The following is a 13,500-nucleotide window of genomic DNA, read 5'->3' on the forward strand; positions in this document are numbered from 1 at the left end:
TTGGGCCGGCGCACCTTGACCTCCACTCGGGCCTGCGCATCGCTTCTGAGTGTGGGACGCAGAGTGGCACACGAGCGCAAGGGCGCGGGACCACATCTGGCAGCCAGCATTCAGGCTGTCCAAATGCCCATCAGCCAGCATTCAGGCTGTCATCCAAATGCCCTCCTCTCCTTCTCTCCAAACACTGCCTCCTTATTCCCCCGCAGGCCCCATTTCCATCCCACAGAACACCCCTCTTATTTCCCGCCTCTTCCCCAACCTCTGTCCTGTGCTCTCTCCTCCCGGGCTGTGTTCTGCACCAGCTCCCTCTCCCACGGCACCTTTGCAATCGCGTCGGGCTCCGGAGCCAGGGCGTTATGACATTGCCGATGAGGACCTTTGGGGTCAAGGTGTCATGGTGTGAGTCCTGGATCTTCCCCCTCCTGGTGTTTGACTACGGACAAGTTTCTCCGTGCCCCGCGTTCCTATCCCCACATCGTGACATGGAGATAATGGTCATATTTACCTCACGTGGTGTGTGTTGCGAGGCCCGTATCAGAACAGTTCAAAGGATTTAGCGCATTCTGAGCACCTAAGAGATGAGAACTAATGCAGCTCCTACAAAGCGTTTGTTTTCTCTGAGTAGCATTTCTGAATTTTATCTTACTCGTGTATTTCTTCAATCTGTGCACAATTTGGATGGTGACTGGTGACGCGGCACAGCACACCGGTGTGTAGGGAAGGAACAAGGGAGAGGAAGTGGGGAAGGACAGGATTGGGGTAAACAGTTCAGCTCTAAGTGAATCTGAAATAAGGGCCAGTCTTCTCTTCCCGTTGTGCTCTTTCCAATTTATACCATGATATGAATATTTAGCACCATTTTTGACACGAAGCGAGGGCGTAATAATGGTAACCGCCTCGTTCTCAGCTCTGTCTTAGTTGGATTCTAGCTTCAGGTTACTTAATGGTTGGACGTACGCGCAGCTGACTTGCTCCAGCCCCACGCGAAAGGCTCATTTCTCACCCTGCGATGGACAAAATGTGTAGGGGAGTTTGACTTTGTGATTCTCTCGGTTCCAGATGTCTGGACGAGCCGGGAGACGAGGTCAAGACCTGATGGGAGATGTATATTTCTTTGGTATTCCATTGCCCAAAATAGAAAAACTCATTAAATCCAACGTTCCTGAACTGAGAGGACAGTTCCCTCTGGGCATCACCCTGGTCCTGCGACTCATGCTGCTGGCTTCCAAGGCGGACGACCCAGAGGATGCTAAAGCCAAGGTATCGTGCTTGATATTCTCGGAGGTGGAGTCTTCATTGCCAGCCCGGCCGTGGTCAGCTTGGCTTTCCCTTAGCGGTCTGTAGCGGTGACTTTTCAGTTTCATCGGCTTTTTGTGCTTTGCAATGTCCTGCATTGTGGAGGGTTGGGGCTAGAGTGAGAGGATAATCATTAGTTTTGTCTCCTCTGTCAATCACAGGATTTGTGCTGAATGGGCATTTGGAATTAAGGATCACTTTTTTTTTTCATGTGGGATCGGTGTTGTCCTAGAGTAGTTAAGGGTGCTGCTGGCTATAGATTTGATTGGATTTGATTTTTTAAAAATGTTATTTATTTACTCAGAGAGAGAGAGATGGAACATGAGGGGAGGGAGGTGCAGCGGGAGCGGGAGAGAGAGTCTCAAGCAGACGCCCTGCTGAGCTCAGAGCCTGACTCCGGGCTCCATCTCATGACCCTGAGATCACGACCTGAGCGGAAATCAAGAGTCAGATGCTCACCCCGCGGAGCCACCCCCTTGCCCCTGGCGGTAGATCTTAAAAGATCTGTGTTAGATTCCATTTTCAAAAGGAGCAAGATGATTAGTTGTGATCATTTCATAACAGATGGGTTTATTTTTTGCAAAAACACAAAGTAACCCAAATTCATCAAAGAATATTTAAATAATATAAAAGGTTGAAGGAAGACGAAACACATACAGGTTTCATCATCCAAAGACAGTCTTATTATCATTTTGGTATTTGGCCACACATGTACGTTTGGTTTTTAAACACTGATATATTTGATTAGACGTTGATATGATTTTGAACTTTTCCTGAAATTTTCGCTGAGATGAATATTTTGTGTCTAATCTCACCATGAGAGATTTAAAATTCATAACAAAACAATTTGATGTTTATTCTTATGAAGATGCATTATTTTTGTATATTGAATATTAATATTTAATATTGTATATTAATTCAGATACCGTTTGTTGATGCGAGGAATCTTTTAGGACTTTCGTAATGAGTTGGCTCTTCTGGGGGTGCTGGTCTAACAGTGCAGGCACCTATCATTTTAGACCAAAACTCTCCCATTTCTGCATTCTTAATTTTTACTCCTGTGTAGGAAAGAAGAATAGATCTTTTAGCAAGTTTTTAAAAAAAAAAATTAAGAAAGTTTATTGGGTGGTTTATTTTCTTTGCCTTGGCATATTCAAGAAAATCTATGTGTAATCTTCACACATAAAAAGCTCAAGTACGGACATAAAGTTCTCAGAATTTTCTCTACTCATCACATCAAAGTAAGATGGCTTCGTTTCCTCTGGAGCGTACTGTTAAAGAGGAGTAGAAAAAAAAATAAAATAAAAAAAATAAAAAGGAGTAGACACTTTTAGTCTCCCCTAAAGGAGCCACGTAATTCCTACTCTCTTGTCATTAATTTGATTTTTTTCTGCCTATGTATTTATATGAATCTTTAAGAAAAATCCTTAAATTTCAAAATCTGTTTTGTGGGCCACTTTTAAAATGGATGTTTTAGTTATTGCATGCTAAGAACTTTGAATCTTCATGATCAGTTTTTAAAACTGTGGTAAAATAAAAATAATGTAAAATTACCATCTTAGCCGGTTTTAAGCGTACGATTCAGTAATGTTAAATTCATTTCCATTTCGCTACGGTCAAGTGGTTTTGGAACTAAGAAGAGATTTCTTAAGTTAGGTCTTTGATATTTGCTTCTGTTTTCATTTGTCCAATTTTTTATCAGGAAAAATTATAGTTTTTAAATCAAGAATTCTTTCTCTGTACTCTATTGCTATGTGTTTCTTCATTATGGGAGAACATGTGAAATTTATCTTTCACGTCGCTGCTGCCGCTCTCCGGTTTCAGTTCTGCTCTGTAGTTATACACATGTGGATTTTAAGTCTGCTACCAGAATTTTAATTTTCCTGAAATGCTTCACTATTTCTTACATCACTCTTCCACATGTTAATAAAGTATTTTTTTAAAATGTCAATTCATAATTATCCATTTACCTTATGTTATTTTGCCTTGTCTTGCAGAGGTCGTATCTTATGGTGCCCATCAAGGATGCCAAATAATTTCTCAAAACACAATTTTGCTCCATAAAGAGAACCATTTTTTTAAGAAAACCATTTTTTAAAAAGATTTTATTTATTTATTCATGAGAGACACAGAGAGAGAGAGGCAGAGACCCAGGCAGAGGGAGTAGCAGGCTCCCCGCAGGGAGCCCGATGTGGGGCTCGATCCGGGACTCCAGGATCACACCCTGAGCCCAAGGCAGACGCTCAGCCACTGAGCCCCCCGGGCATCTCAAGAAAACAATTTTTTTTTTTATATTTTTTATTTATGATAGTCACACACACACACAGAGAGAGAGAGAGAGAGAGGCAGAGATACAGGCAGAGGGAGAAGCAGGCTCCATGCACCAGGAGCCTGATGTGGGATTCGATCCCGGGTCTCCAGGATCGCGCCCTGGGCCAAAGGCAGGCGCCAAACCGCTGCGCCACCCAGGGATCCCAAGAAAACAATTTTTATAGGTCAGCCCCCTACCCCTTCTTATGATGGTTCTGCAGAACCGGATTCCCGATGATCTTGCTGAACTCACGTCTCCCTGCTGTCCCACATGAGCCCACCGCCTGCCCCAGGGATATTCAAGGCACGTTACAGCCTGAGACCAGGGCTTTGCTGTTTCTTTTGCTTCCAACATCTTCTCTCAGTCGTGTGCGTAGCCTCACTCCTTTACCTCATTCAAGTTTTGGTTCTAACGTTACTCTCAGTAAAGCCTGACGTTGCCCTTTCTAAGTTGTAAATGTTTCTCCTGTGTGCTGCGCTGTATCCTGATTCACTTATACACGGCGCTGCCCCTCCTTCCGCACATCAGTATCTATCACCTATCACCTGTTATCTATCATCTATCATCTATTATCTATCTATCACCTATTATCTATCTACCATCTATCTATCACCTATCACCTATCTATTTATCTGTCATCTATCACCTATCATCTATCTATTTATCTGTCATCTATCTATCATCTATCTATCTATATCTATCACCTATCATCTATCTGTCATCTATCATCTATCTATCATCTATCTATCGTCACCTATCATCTATCTATCTATCTATCTATCTATCTATCTATCTAATCTTATCTATCTATCTATCTATCTATCATCTATCATCTATCACCTATCATCTATCTATTTATCTGTCATCTATCTATCATCTATCTATCATCTATCTATCGTCACCTATCATCTATCTATCTATCTATCTATCTATCATCTATCACCTATCATCTATCTATTTATCTGTCATCTATCTATCTATCTATCTATCTATCTATCTATCTATCTATATCTATCACTTATCATCTATCTATCATCTATCATCTATCTATCGTCACCTATCATCTATCTATCTATCTAACTATCTATCTATCTATCTATCAATCTATCTATCATCTATCACCTGTCATCTATCTATTTATCTGTCATCTATCTATCATCTATCTATCTATCTATCTATCTATCTATCTATCTATAAATCTATCTATCATCTATCACCTATCATCTATCTATTTATCTGTCATCTATCTATCATCTATCTATCTATCTATCTATCTAATCTATCACTTATCATCTATCTGTCATCTATCATCTATCATCTATCTATCACCTATCATCTATCTATCTATCATCTATCATCTATCTATCATCTATCTATCGTCACCTATCATCTATCTATCTATCTATCTATCTATCTATCTATCTATCAATCTATCTATCATCTATCACCTGTCATCTATCTATTTATCTGTCATCTATCTATCATCTATCTATCTATCTATCTATCTATCTATCTATCTAATCTATCACTTATCATCTATCTGTCATCTATCATCTATCATCTATCTATCACCTATCATCTATCTATCTATCATCTATCATCTATCTATCATCTATCTATCGTCACCTATCATCTATCTATCTATCTATCTATCTATCATCTATCATCTATCTATCTATATCTATCTATATCTATCTATCTATTTATCTATCATCTATCTATCATCTATCACCTATTATCTATCATCTATCTATCACCTATCACCTATCTATTTATCTATCATCTATCTATCATCTATCCATCATCTATCATCTATCTATCTATCTATCTATCTATCTATCTATCTATCTATCTATCATCTGTCACCTATCCATCATCTATCATCTATCTTTCTATCTGTCTATCATCTGTCTATCATCATCAATTATCTATCTATCACCTATCATCTATCCATCTGTCTATCTATCTATCTATCTATCTATCTTCTATCTATCATCTACCTATCACCTATCATCTATCTATCATCTACCTATCTTCTATCATCTATCTATCTATCATCTATCTATCATGTTTTTACTTATTTTCTCTATATTTCCCACTGGAATATAAACACTCTGTGGCCAAAGATCTTTGTCTTCATTCCTCGTATAGACATTTAATAAATATTTTTTAGCATGACTGAATAACTTTAGGAAAGCGATCAATTTTCTTATAAAAAGTTGATCTATTGTGGGTTTTTCTATTTTCTCACTTTTGGATATAGGTACATTAGTGTCAATCTGTTGGATTACCAAAGAATAGGATGTATGAATTCACTCTGGCTGCTCTCTGCCCTCCTAAGTGGGGCTCAAATACCCTATTAAATGTGAGGCTTGATGAATAGTTTTTGAACCACACGCTAGTGTGTAGTAGATTTTAACACTTATGTAGCTTTTCTGGGCTGGAAGTATATTGATCTACTTTTGCCAGTCCTGCTGCCACATTGATCACGTAGATGTCACTCATCACTACAACGGCGGCCTGCATTGCCGTCAGGGTCCTTACTATCTTAGTAAGGCTTTAGTTATGTGTCTACAGCTCTAAGACTACAGTGAACTACCATGACTTGCTCACCCTCTTACTACTCTGCTGTTTTCTTGCTGTTGCCATCTATGACTAAATGTAGAGCAAGAGAGAGAGAAAGAGAGAGAGAGAGAGAGGTAGTAGGAAAGGGCATTTTTGGGGACCCTCATAAAGGATCATCCTAAAGTAAGGACGACGTATACTATACCCCCTGCCTTTCTCCCTTCTCTCTCTCATCCATATCCTCCCACCTTCATTTCAGAGTCCGCCGGCCTTACGATGAATACAGGTTCTTCCCAGGTTCTATAAACTCCCAGGCCTGATGGCAGACAGGCTCAAACGTAATGATGTTGGGAAATCTTCCTCTTACTGGTATTTCGTAGACGTGTTAGTGCGCAGCTCCAAGGTACCTGAACTACGCCCCCAGTGCTGTTTCACAGCGGAAACCAAGCAGTGTTCTCAGTACTTTTGTTTTAATCGACACACTTCTGTTATTTTTGCCACAACACTGCAGGGCATGCGACGGCAGACCTTGTTTTCTTCCAGAATAAACTAAGGGCTGTAAACTCTTAAACTGGGTTCACATTTATTACCAGGTTATTTGGCAACATGCTTCAGTTCTGGTGGTTGTGTTTTATATGTTCTATTTGTTAAAGGAAGGATGTGCCATGTAAGGAGACGGTAAAGCACATAGTGTGAAATTTAACTGGATCGTACATGTTGCTCGTCGTATCTGTGGTATAGCACATACGGCTGATATCCTGCCTTTATATTCTTTTATGTGATAGTCAGGTGCAGCCACAAGAGGAGACAGAGATAAAGCTCGGGAAAATAAAGTGTTATATTTACAAGGCTTAGAGACAGGAGTCACGGCACACTACGGGGCACTATGAAGGACACCAGGCTGGTCTGGAGGCAAAAGACGGGAGGAGCAGGAAGGTTCAGGTGTCTCCTTTATTATAGTTTCTATGGAAAAGGCGAGACAGGTCAGAGCAAGCAGTCTGGGATTGGCGACTGTGAATAACTCTCCTGGGTTTTGGGCTCTACAGGTGGCCTCTTGTTGCCTGGGACCTGGCTCCGGGGTGACGTTGGACAAGAAATATTGGCTAGGTGTGTGCGAGCTAGGGAGGAGTAGCTGGGGTATACACTTGGGACCGGTTGGTTTGTACATGGAAGGCGTGCTTTGGAGACGTTGTCACCTTCAGGAGTTAGCTAGGCCTGGGAGCGACAGTCTCTCTCCAGCCAGAAAGGATATTTGTTTTTCCGGAAAGGTTTTTTAAGATGTCTAAGCATCATAAGATACAGAAAGACATTTAAGATTAGAGCATGTCTATATTACTATTTGCAAATATATTTCATAAAACTAACAGGGTGCGGATCCTCTTCTTTAAAGGTGCTGTCCGTGCTAAAGCATTCACTGCTGTCCTTCAAACAACCCAGAATCACGGAGCTATTGAAACTTTACTTCTTGTTTTCTTTCCAACTCCTTGTGAAACAGGTATGATTGCCCCTTGTCTTTTTGTGAAACAGGAATGGCACTATCTTCATTTTTTTAATCATGCTGAATTAATTTGTGGTCTTTCAAGGTTATATCCAATGACTAATGTTTCTTTACTTGATATGATTGTCACATATGAGCCAGATAACAATGACCAATTCCTCTTGTATTGGTATTAAATACTATTTTAAACTGACACTGAATAAGTTGGTTATTAATTACTACACGTGGGTGAGTTGAGTCAAACTAATAAATTATTTTTGTTTTTTAGGGCTATTTAGATCAAGAAGGTAAACCAAGGGGGTTTGCTGGCCTTGTATCACATTTGCATTATCATGAGCCTTCTAATTTTGTTTTTGTCAGTTTTCTCATAAAAGGCCTTTTCCATAATCTCTGTCAGCCAACTAGGAAAGGTAAGCTTGCTGTTCTTGTGTGTAATCTTAAAATAGCAACAGAAACTATAGTGGAGCTAGCACTTCAGGAAAATTTTTTCGCCAAAAATAACACAAGTTAATATTTAGATAGTTTGGAACTACTGAATTAGATAAAATAAAGTTTTATATACCTACTAATAATATAGGTTATATGAGAGACAGCCATCTTTTGTGTCATCTATTTTAAAATGTTAGTTTTTTATGAACTTGGGTAATTTCTAGATTCTAGGACTCAGAGCATATTTTTAAAATATATGATTTTTTAATAAATATCTTTTATAACTAAATTTAATATGTGCAGAGCGTAGAAAAGAGATATAGGAAAGCATTATGTTAAATATAATATTCACCATTAGTATTTGTGAATTTTTTTTCCAATCGTATTTTCTTAGAGTATAAATATATAGTATAGTAGAGTAAATATATAAGTATATAGTATAAATATATATAAATTTATATATTTAAATAACTAATTAGAATCTAGAATCTTCTTTTCCTTGAAATATATTTTGCCAATATCATGTAATCTTTTGTGAATTGCATTTTGATGCCTGCCTAATATTCCAATGGCTAATATTTTTTTTTTTAATTAAAAGCCTTCAATTTTTTATTTTTTTATTTTTATTTTTTTTTAATTTTTTTTTTATTTATTTATGACAGTCACAGAGAGAGAGAGAGAGAGAGAGAGAGAGAGGGAGGCAGAGGGAGAAGCAGGCTCCATGCACCGGGAGCCTGACGTGGGATTCGATCCCGGGTCTCCAGGATCGCACCCTGGGCCAAAGGCAGGCGCTAAACCGCTGCGCCACCCAGGGATCCCCATTGATTTTATTTTTTTTTAAAATTTTTTTTTAGCCTTCAATTTTTTAAATTAAACCGTAGACCTTTAAACAGTGTCTCTAAAAGAAGTGTTCTCCTTTTTGTGCTTAAATTTGTTATATTTCCCAATTCCTGACAAATGCAGTGCCTTTCATAGCATTTCTTTTTTTTTTTTTCATAGCATTTCCTTATCTTCTATCATAATTGATAGCAACACTTTACTTTGTGCAAGAAGTCTAGTCACTATGCTCTGAGCATGCATCGTTCCATGAAACAAGGGCACTTAGGAAATTCTATCCCCCCAAAAGCTCTGTGGGCATGGGTAGCTGGGGTGGGAGGGTGTATACTATTATAATCATGGAGGTAGAAAATTTGATGACTTTATGAGGCATGTGACATGGCTATCACTATTTTGTAAATATGGAAACTCAGACACAGAGAAGCTGAATAAACTGCCATGGCCATACAGTTGTAATAAGTGTCAGAGCCAAGATTCAGGTATAAATGGTCTGAGTCAAGAGCCCAAGTCATTAAAGGTAGCACTTTTTTAATCACTACGGTGTAATATTCATGCGTTGTGAACGGTAGAGAGTAAGTCAAAGGGGTGGTGCCTTAACGTGAGTGGCGAGAAGGTAAGGAAGGGAGATAGGACTTGGTCATTGGTGGGCTGAGTTTGGGAAAGCCTTAAATGCTAGGCTAAGGAGATTGGATTTTGCTCACTAGATACTGAGGTGTAATTGGAGATTTTTGAATGGGTGAGAGACATGATCATAAAATGCTTTAGGAAAACTGATCATAGCTTGAAGTTGAGGGTGAGAGGAGTGGATGGAATCCAGGTGAGGAGATGGGCCAATTTGCGGTTAGAATGACTATGGTATGAACTAGTGTGGGAGTAGAAAGCAGGAAGAAGAAGGCACCGTTGCACACTGTCAGTTCCTTGGTTGCTGTATTTGTTACAGATTTTCCGTTTCCATGAAATGAAATGCAGCCAAACATTCAACTTAAATGTCAAAAATGGGGATGACTGGGTGGCTGAGTCAGTTAAGCATCTGCCTTCAGCTCAGGTTATGATCCCGGCGACCCAAGGTCGAGCCCCGCACCTGGTTCTCCTCAGTGGGGATCCTGCTTCCCCCTGCTTCTCTGTCAAATAAATGAATACAATCTTTAAAGAAATGTTAAAGATGAGATTGATGCACCTTTTTTACCTTTATAACAAGGCTCTTTGATTTGTATAGGTTCAAAACATTTTTCTCAAGATGTTATGGAAAAGCTAGTGTTAGTATTGGCCAATCTGTTTGGAAGAAGAATTCTTCCAGCAAAGTTTCAGGAAACTACTATCAAGTTTTATCAATCAAAGGTAAAATTCATGTTTCTGATGACATTAAATAATTACTGTGATTGAGTAGATCCCACCGTAAGTGATTCAGCAGCAGTAGAGTTTTATCAATATAGGGCTCATTTGTTTTATAAAATAATAATTTTTTGTATCGGTGATTACTGTCCTAGTTAACCTATAATTCATAAGCTTCTGCACATAAATCTATCAAAAGATGAAATGCCTTGAGGAATAATAAGATAAAGAATTTTGCTCATGTTTTCCATTTTATTGTATGATTGTATCAAATTGTAGCATCCAGTTTCCATGAAATGAAATGCAGCCAAACATTCAACTTAAATGTTAAAAATGGGGATGTTCAGTGGCTGGACATCCAGTGGCTAAAATAAAAATGTAGATAATTGACAGTAAATGAACTAATAGTTCCCATCATTGAATCTGTAGTTCCCTTAGGGTCTTTTCACCTTGAGGTGGGGCACAGGTAAGAAATACATCTTATGAACTATAATGTCCTCACTGAAAAATATTAGAATAGTCGTTGAAGAAATCATCCCTTGACTCACGTAGGAAAAAGGCAAGAAAACTCTCTTCCAATTTTATTTGCAACATATTCTTTGATCAGGATTTGCTATTATTAAATCAGCATCAAATACTGTTCCTAATATACCCCAGTAGGATCTGAGAAAATGGGATAGGCTGGTTATACTAAATAACATTAGTAAAAGGTGACAAGGAACCGAGAGATGAGCAAATCTATATTGTCTAGCTCCACAATGTCAAATTACAAATCTTAGCCCCCAAGGAATATTCTCTTGACCAGTGAACACAACTTTAGTCACTGATCTATCATCACATTTTTTTCATCACAAGTATACTCTTGAGGTATTATTCATTTTGTTTAAATGATTTATATTTAACTTAGAAAAGTTAGTACCTAAAATCTTACAAGGAAAAAGATATAAAAAATATACAATAAAGAAATGTTTTGCATGGAGATCTCCTGTCTCTCTCGCTGTCTGTCTCTTTCTCTGTCTTTTTTTTTTTAAAGGTTATTGGAAATTTGTGCACTTCCAAGTAGGACGTAGTGGGTGGTTATCATTCGTATTGAGACAGAGAGCTGTGGAAACAATAAGGATTTGGCTGGCTAAAATTATAAAATGGCAAGAACTTACGAATGGTGTGATGGGAATCTCTAATCATGGTTTTCTCCCAAAGGATTTGTTGATTCTGGACAGGGTTTGAAAATTGTACTTAGCATATATTCAGAGAGCCTCTCCTATGAGATTTAAAAAAAAAAAAGCTATTAAAGCTTTTAGTGACCACATGGGGCTGGAGTGACAGAAATTGAGGAGATGGGGTTTCTATGAGTTTACTGAGAACGTTCACTGAGCATCAGATCTGAGTGAAATGTGAGGTTACTACACCAAACTGTTTCTAGTCTTGTGGCATTTATTAAGTAAAAACCCACTAGAAGGAAGGTTCTGCATTTATTCACAGGCTTGTATTCCTCTCAAGACATTTTTGATGACTTTTAGAGCCAGAAGATGTAAAAAGTTAGGAAGCTCTGTAGGAAAGAGGTGGATCTTTGGGAATCTTTTAGGACTGAGTAAACGAGACCCACCAGCCTTATACTCAAAGTCCCAAGAGGGTCATGACCCAGGAACAGAGTTAAATCAGGTATCGACTTGGGATGCCCGAGTGGCTCAGCGGTTGAACATCTGCCTTTGGCCCAGGGCATGATCCTGGAGTCTCAGGATCAAGCCCTATATCAGGTTCCTCGTGGGGAGCCCTCTTCTCCCTCTGCCTGTGTCTCTGCCTCTCTCTCTGTGTCTCTCATGAGTAAATAAATAAAAGCTTTAAAAAAAAATTAAAAATATATAAATCAGGTATCAACTGAAACTTAATAAAACTGGAAAACAATACCAGCAATACCAACAATACCACTTTAATCTCTACTTGGATTGGAGTGATCACATTTTAATCACATAACCAAACACAAAAATGGGAAAATTCACTCTGGTGGAAGATAACATCATTTAAATCCTATCAAGTCCTAAAAATTTATGGTGAAAAAAAAAAAAAAAGCCCCAGAACTAAAAAGTAAATAAGCAAGCAAGACTGTATGACCAACTGGCAGGAAGAAGAGCAGGCAATAGTAGTAGATACACAGATGGTTCAGATATTGGGATTAAGAGACAAAGAATATAAGTATGATTAATATGTTCAAGAAAATAGGAGAAGTGATAGACAAAATTTATGAAAAGATAGAGAATTTCACCAGATAATTAGAATTTTACCATATAATTAAATGGAAACTTCAGAATTGAAAAAAATATAATGTCCGTATTTTTTTCTATGACTTTTATAGTTTCAAGTCTTGCATTTAAGTCTTTAATACATTTGAGTTTGTTTTTATGTACAGTGTATGGTAAGGGTCAATTTCATTCTTTTACATGTGTATACCAAATTTTTCCCACACCATTTGTTGAAGAAATTATCCTTTCCTATTGTGTGCTCTTGGCACCCTTGTCAAAGATCTGTTGACCATATACACGTGGATTTATTTCTGGACTTATTCTGTTGTTCCATCAATCTATGTCTTTCATTATGCCGGTACCATACTGTTTTAATTACTGTAGCTTTGTAATCTATTCTGAAACTAGGAAATGTGATGCCTCTGGCTTTGTTTTTTTCCCCTCAAGATCATTTTGACTATTCAAGGTCTTTTGTGATTCCATATGATTTTTGAGATTGTTTTTTATGTTTATGTAAAAAATGCCATGGGATTTTGATAGGAATTGCAATGAATCTGTAGATCAATTTGGATAGTTTTGACATCTTAATAGTAATTATTCTTCCAATCATGAACATGGCATGTCTTTGCATAATTTGTGTCTGCTATAATTTCTTTCATCAGTGTTTTATGCTTTACAGTGTAGAGGTATTTCACTTCCATGGTTAAGTTTATACCTAAAAACTTTATTTTTTTTGATATATTACAGATGAGATTGTCCTAATTTTCTTTTCAGATACTTACTTAGTATGTAGAAACAACTTTTTTTTTTTTGAAACACAACTATTTTTTAATGTTGATTTTGTATTCTCCAATTTTGCTGATATTGCTTATTAGTTCTAACAGGTTTTGGTGTATGTGCTAAAAGAAATATCATATACTTTAGGCAGACAAAAAAATCTAAACTTGTAAATGTAACAGGGCATGAAGTACACTAGAAAGGATAATGTGTGG

At 38.0% G+C, this 13,500-nt stretch overlaps 1 protein-coding gene across 1 annotated transcript in view; it reads left to right on the forward strand.

Moving 5' to 3' along the window:
- The window catches only part of DDX60 (DExD/H-box helicase 60), a 94,709-nt gene that overhangs the window by 61,309 nt on the left and 19,900 nt on the right, over window positions 1-13,500 (forward strand). The window contains exons 30-33 of the mRNA XM_041739223.1: window positions 1,060-1,260; window positions 7,563-7,667; window positions 7,939-8,080; window positions 10,153-10,274. Of these exons, the coding sequence (XP_041595157.1) occupies window positions 1,060-1,260; window positions 7,563-7,667; window positions 7,939-8,080; window positions 10,153-10,274 (570 nt within the window). The remainder of the gene's footprint in view (window positions 1-1,059; window positions 1,261-7,562; window positions 7,668-7,938; window positions 8,081-10,152; window positions 10,275-13,500) is intronic.

Source organism: Vulpes lagopus, chromosome 23 (genome assembly GCF_018345385.1).
Source record: "Vulpes lagopus strain Blue_001 chromosome 23, ASM1834538v1, whole genome shotgun sequence".
NCBI lineage: Eukaryota > Metazoa > Chordata > Mammalia > Carnivora > Canidae > Vulpes > Vulpes lagopus.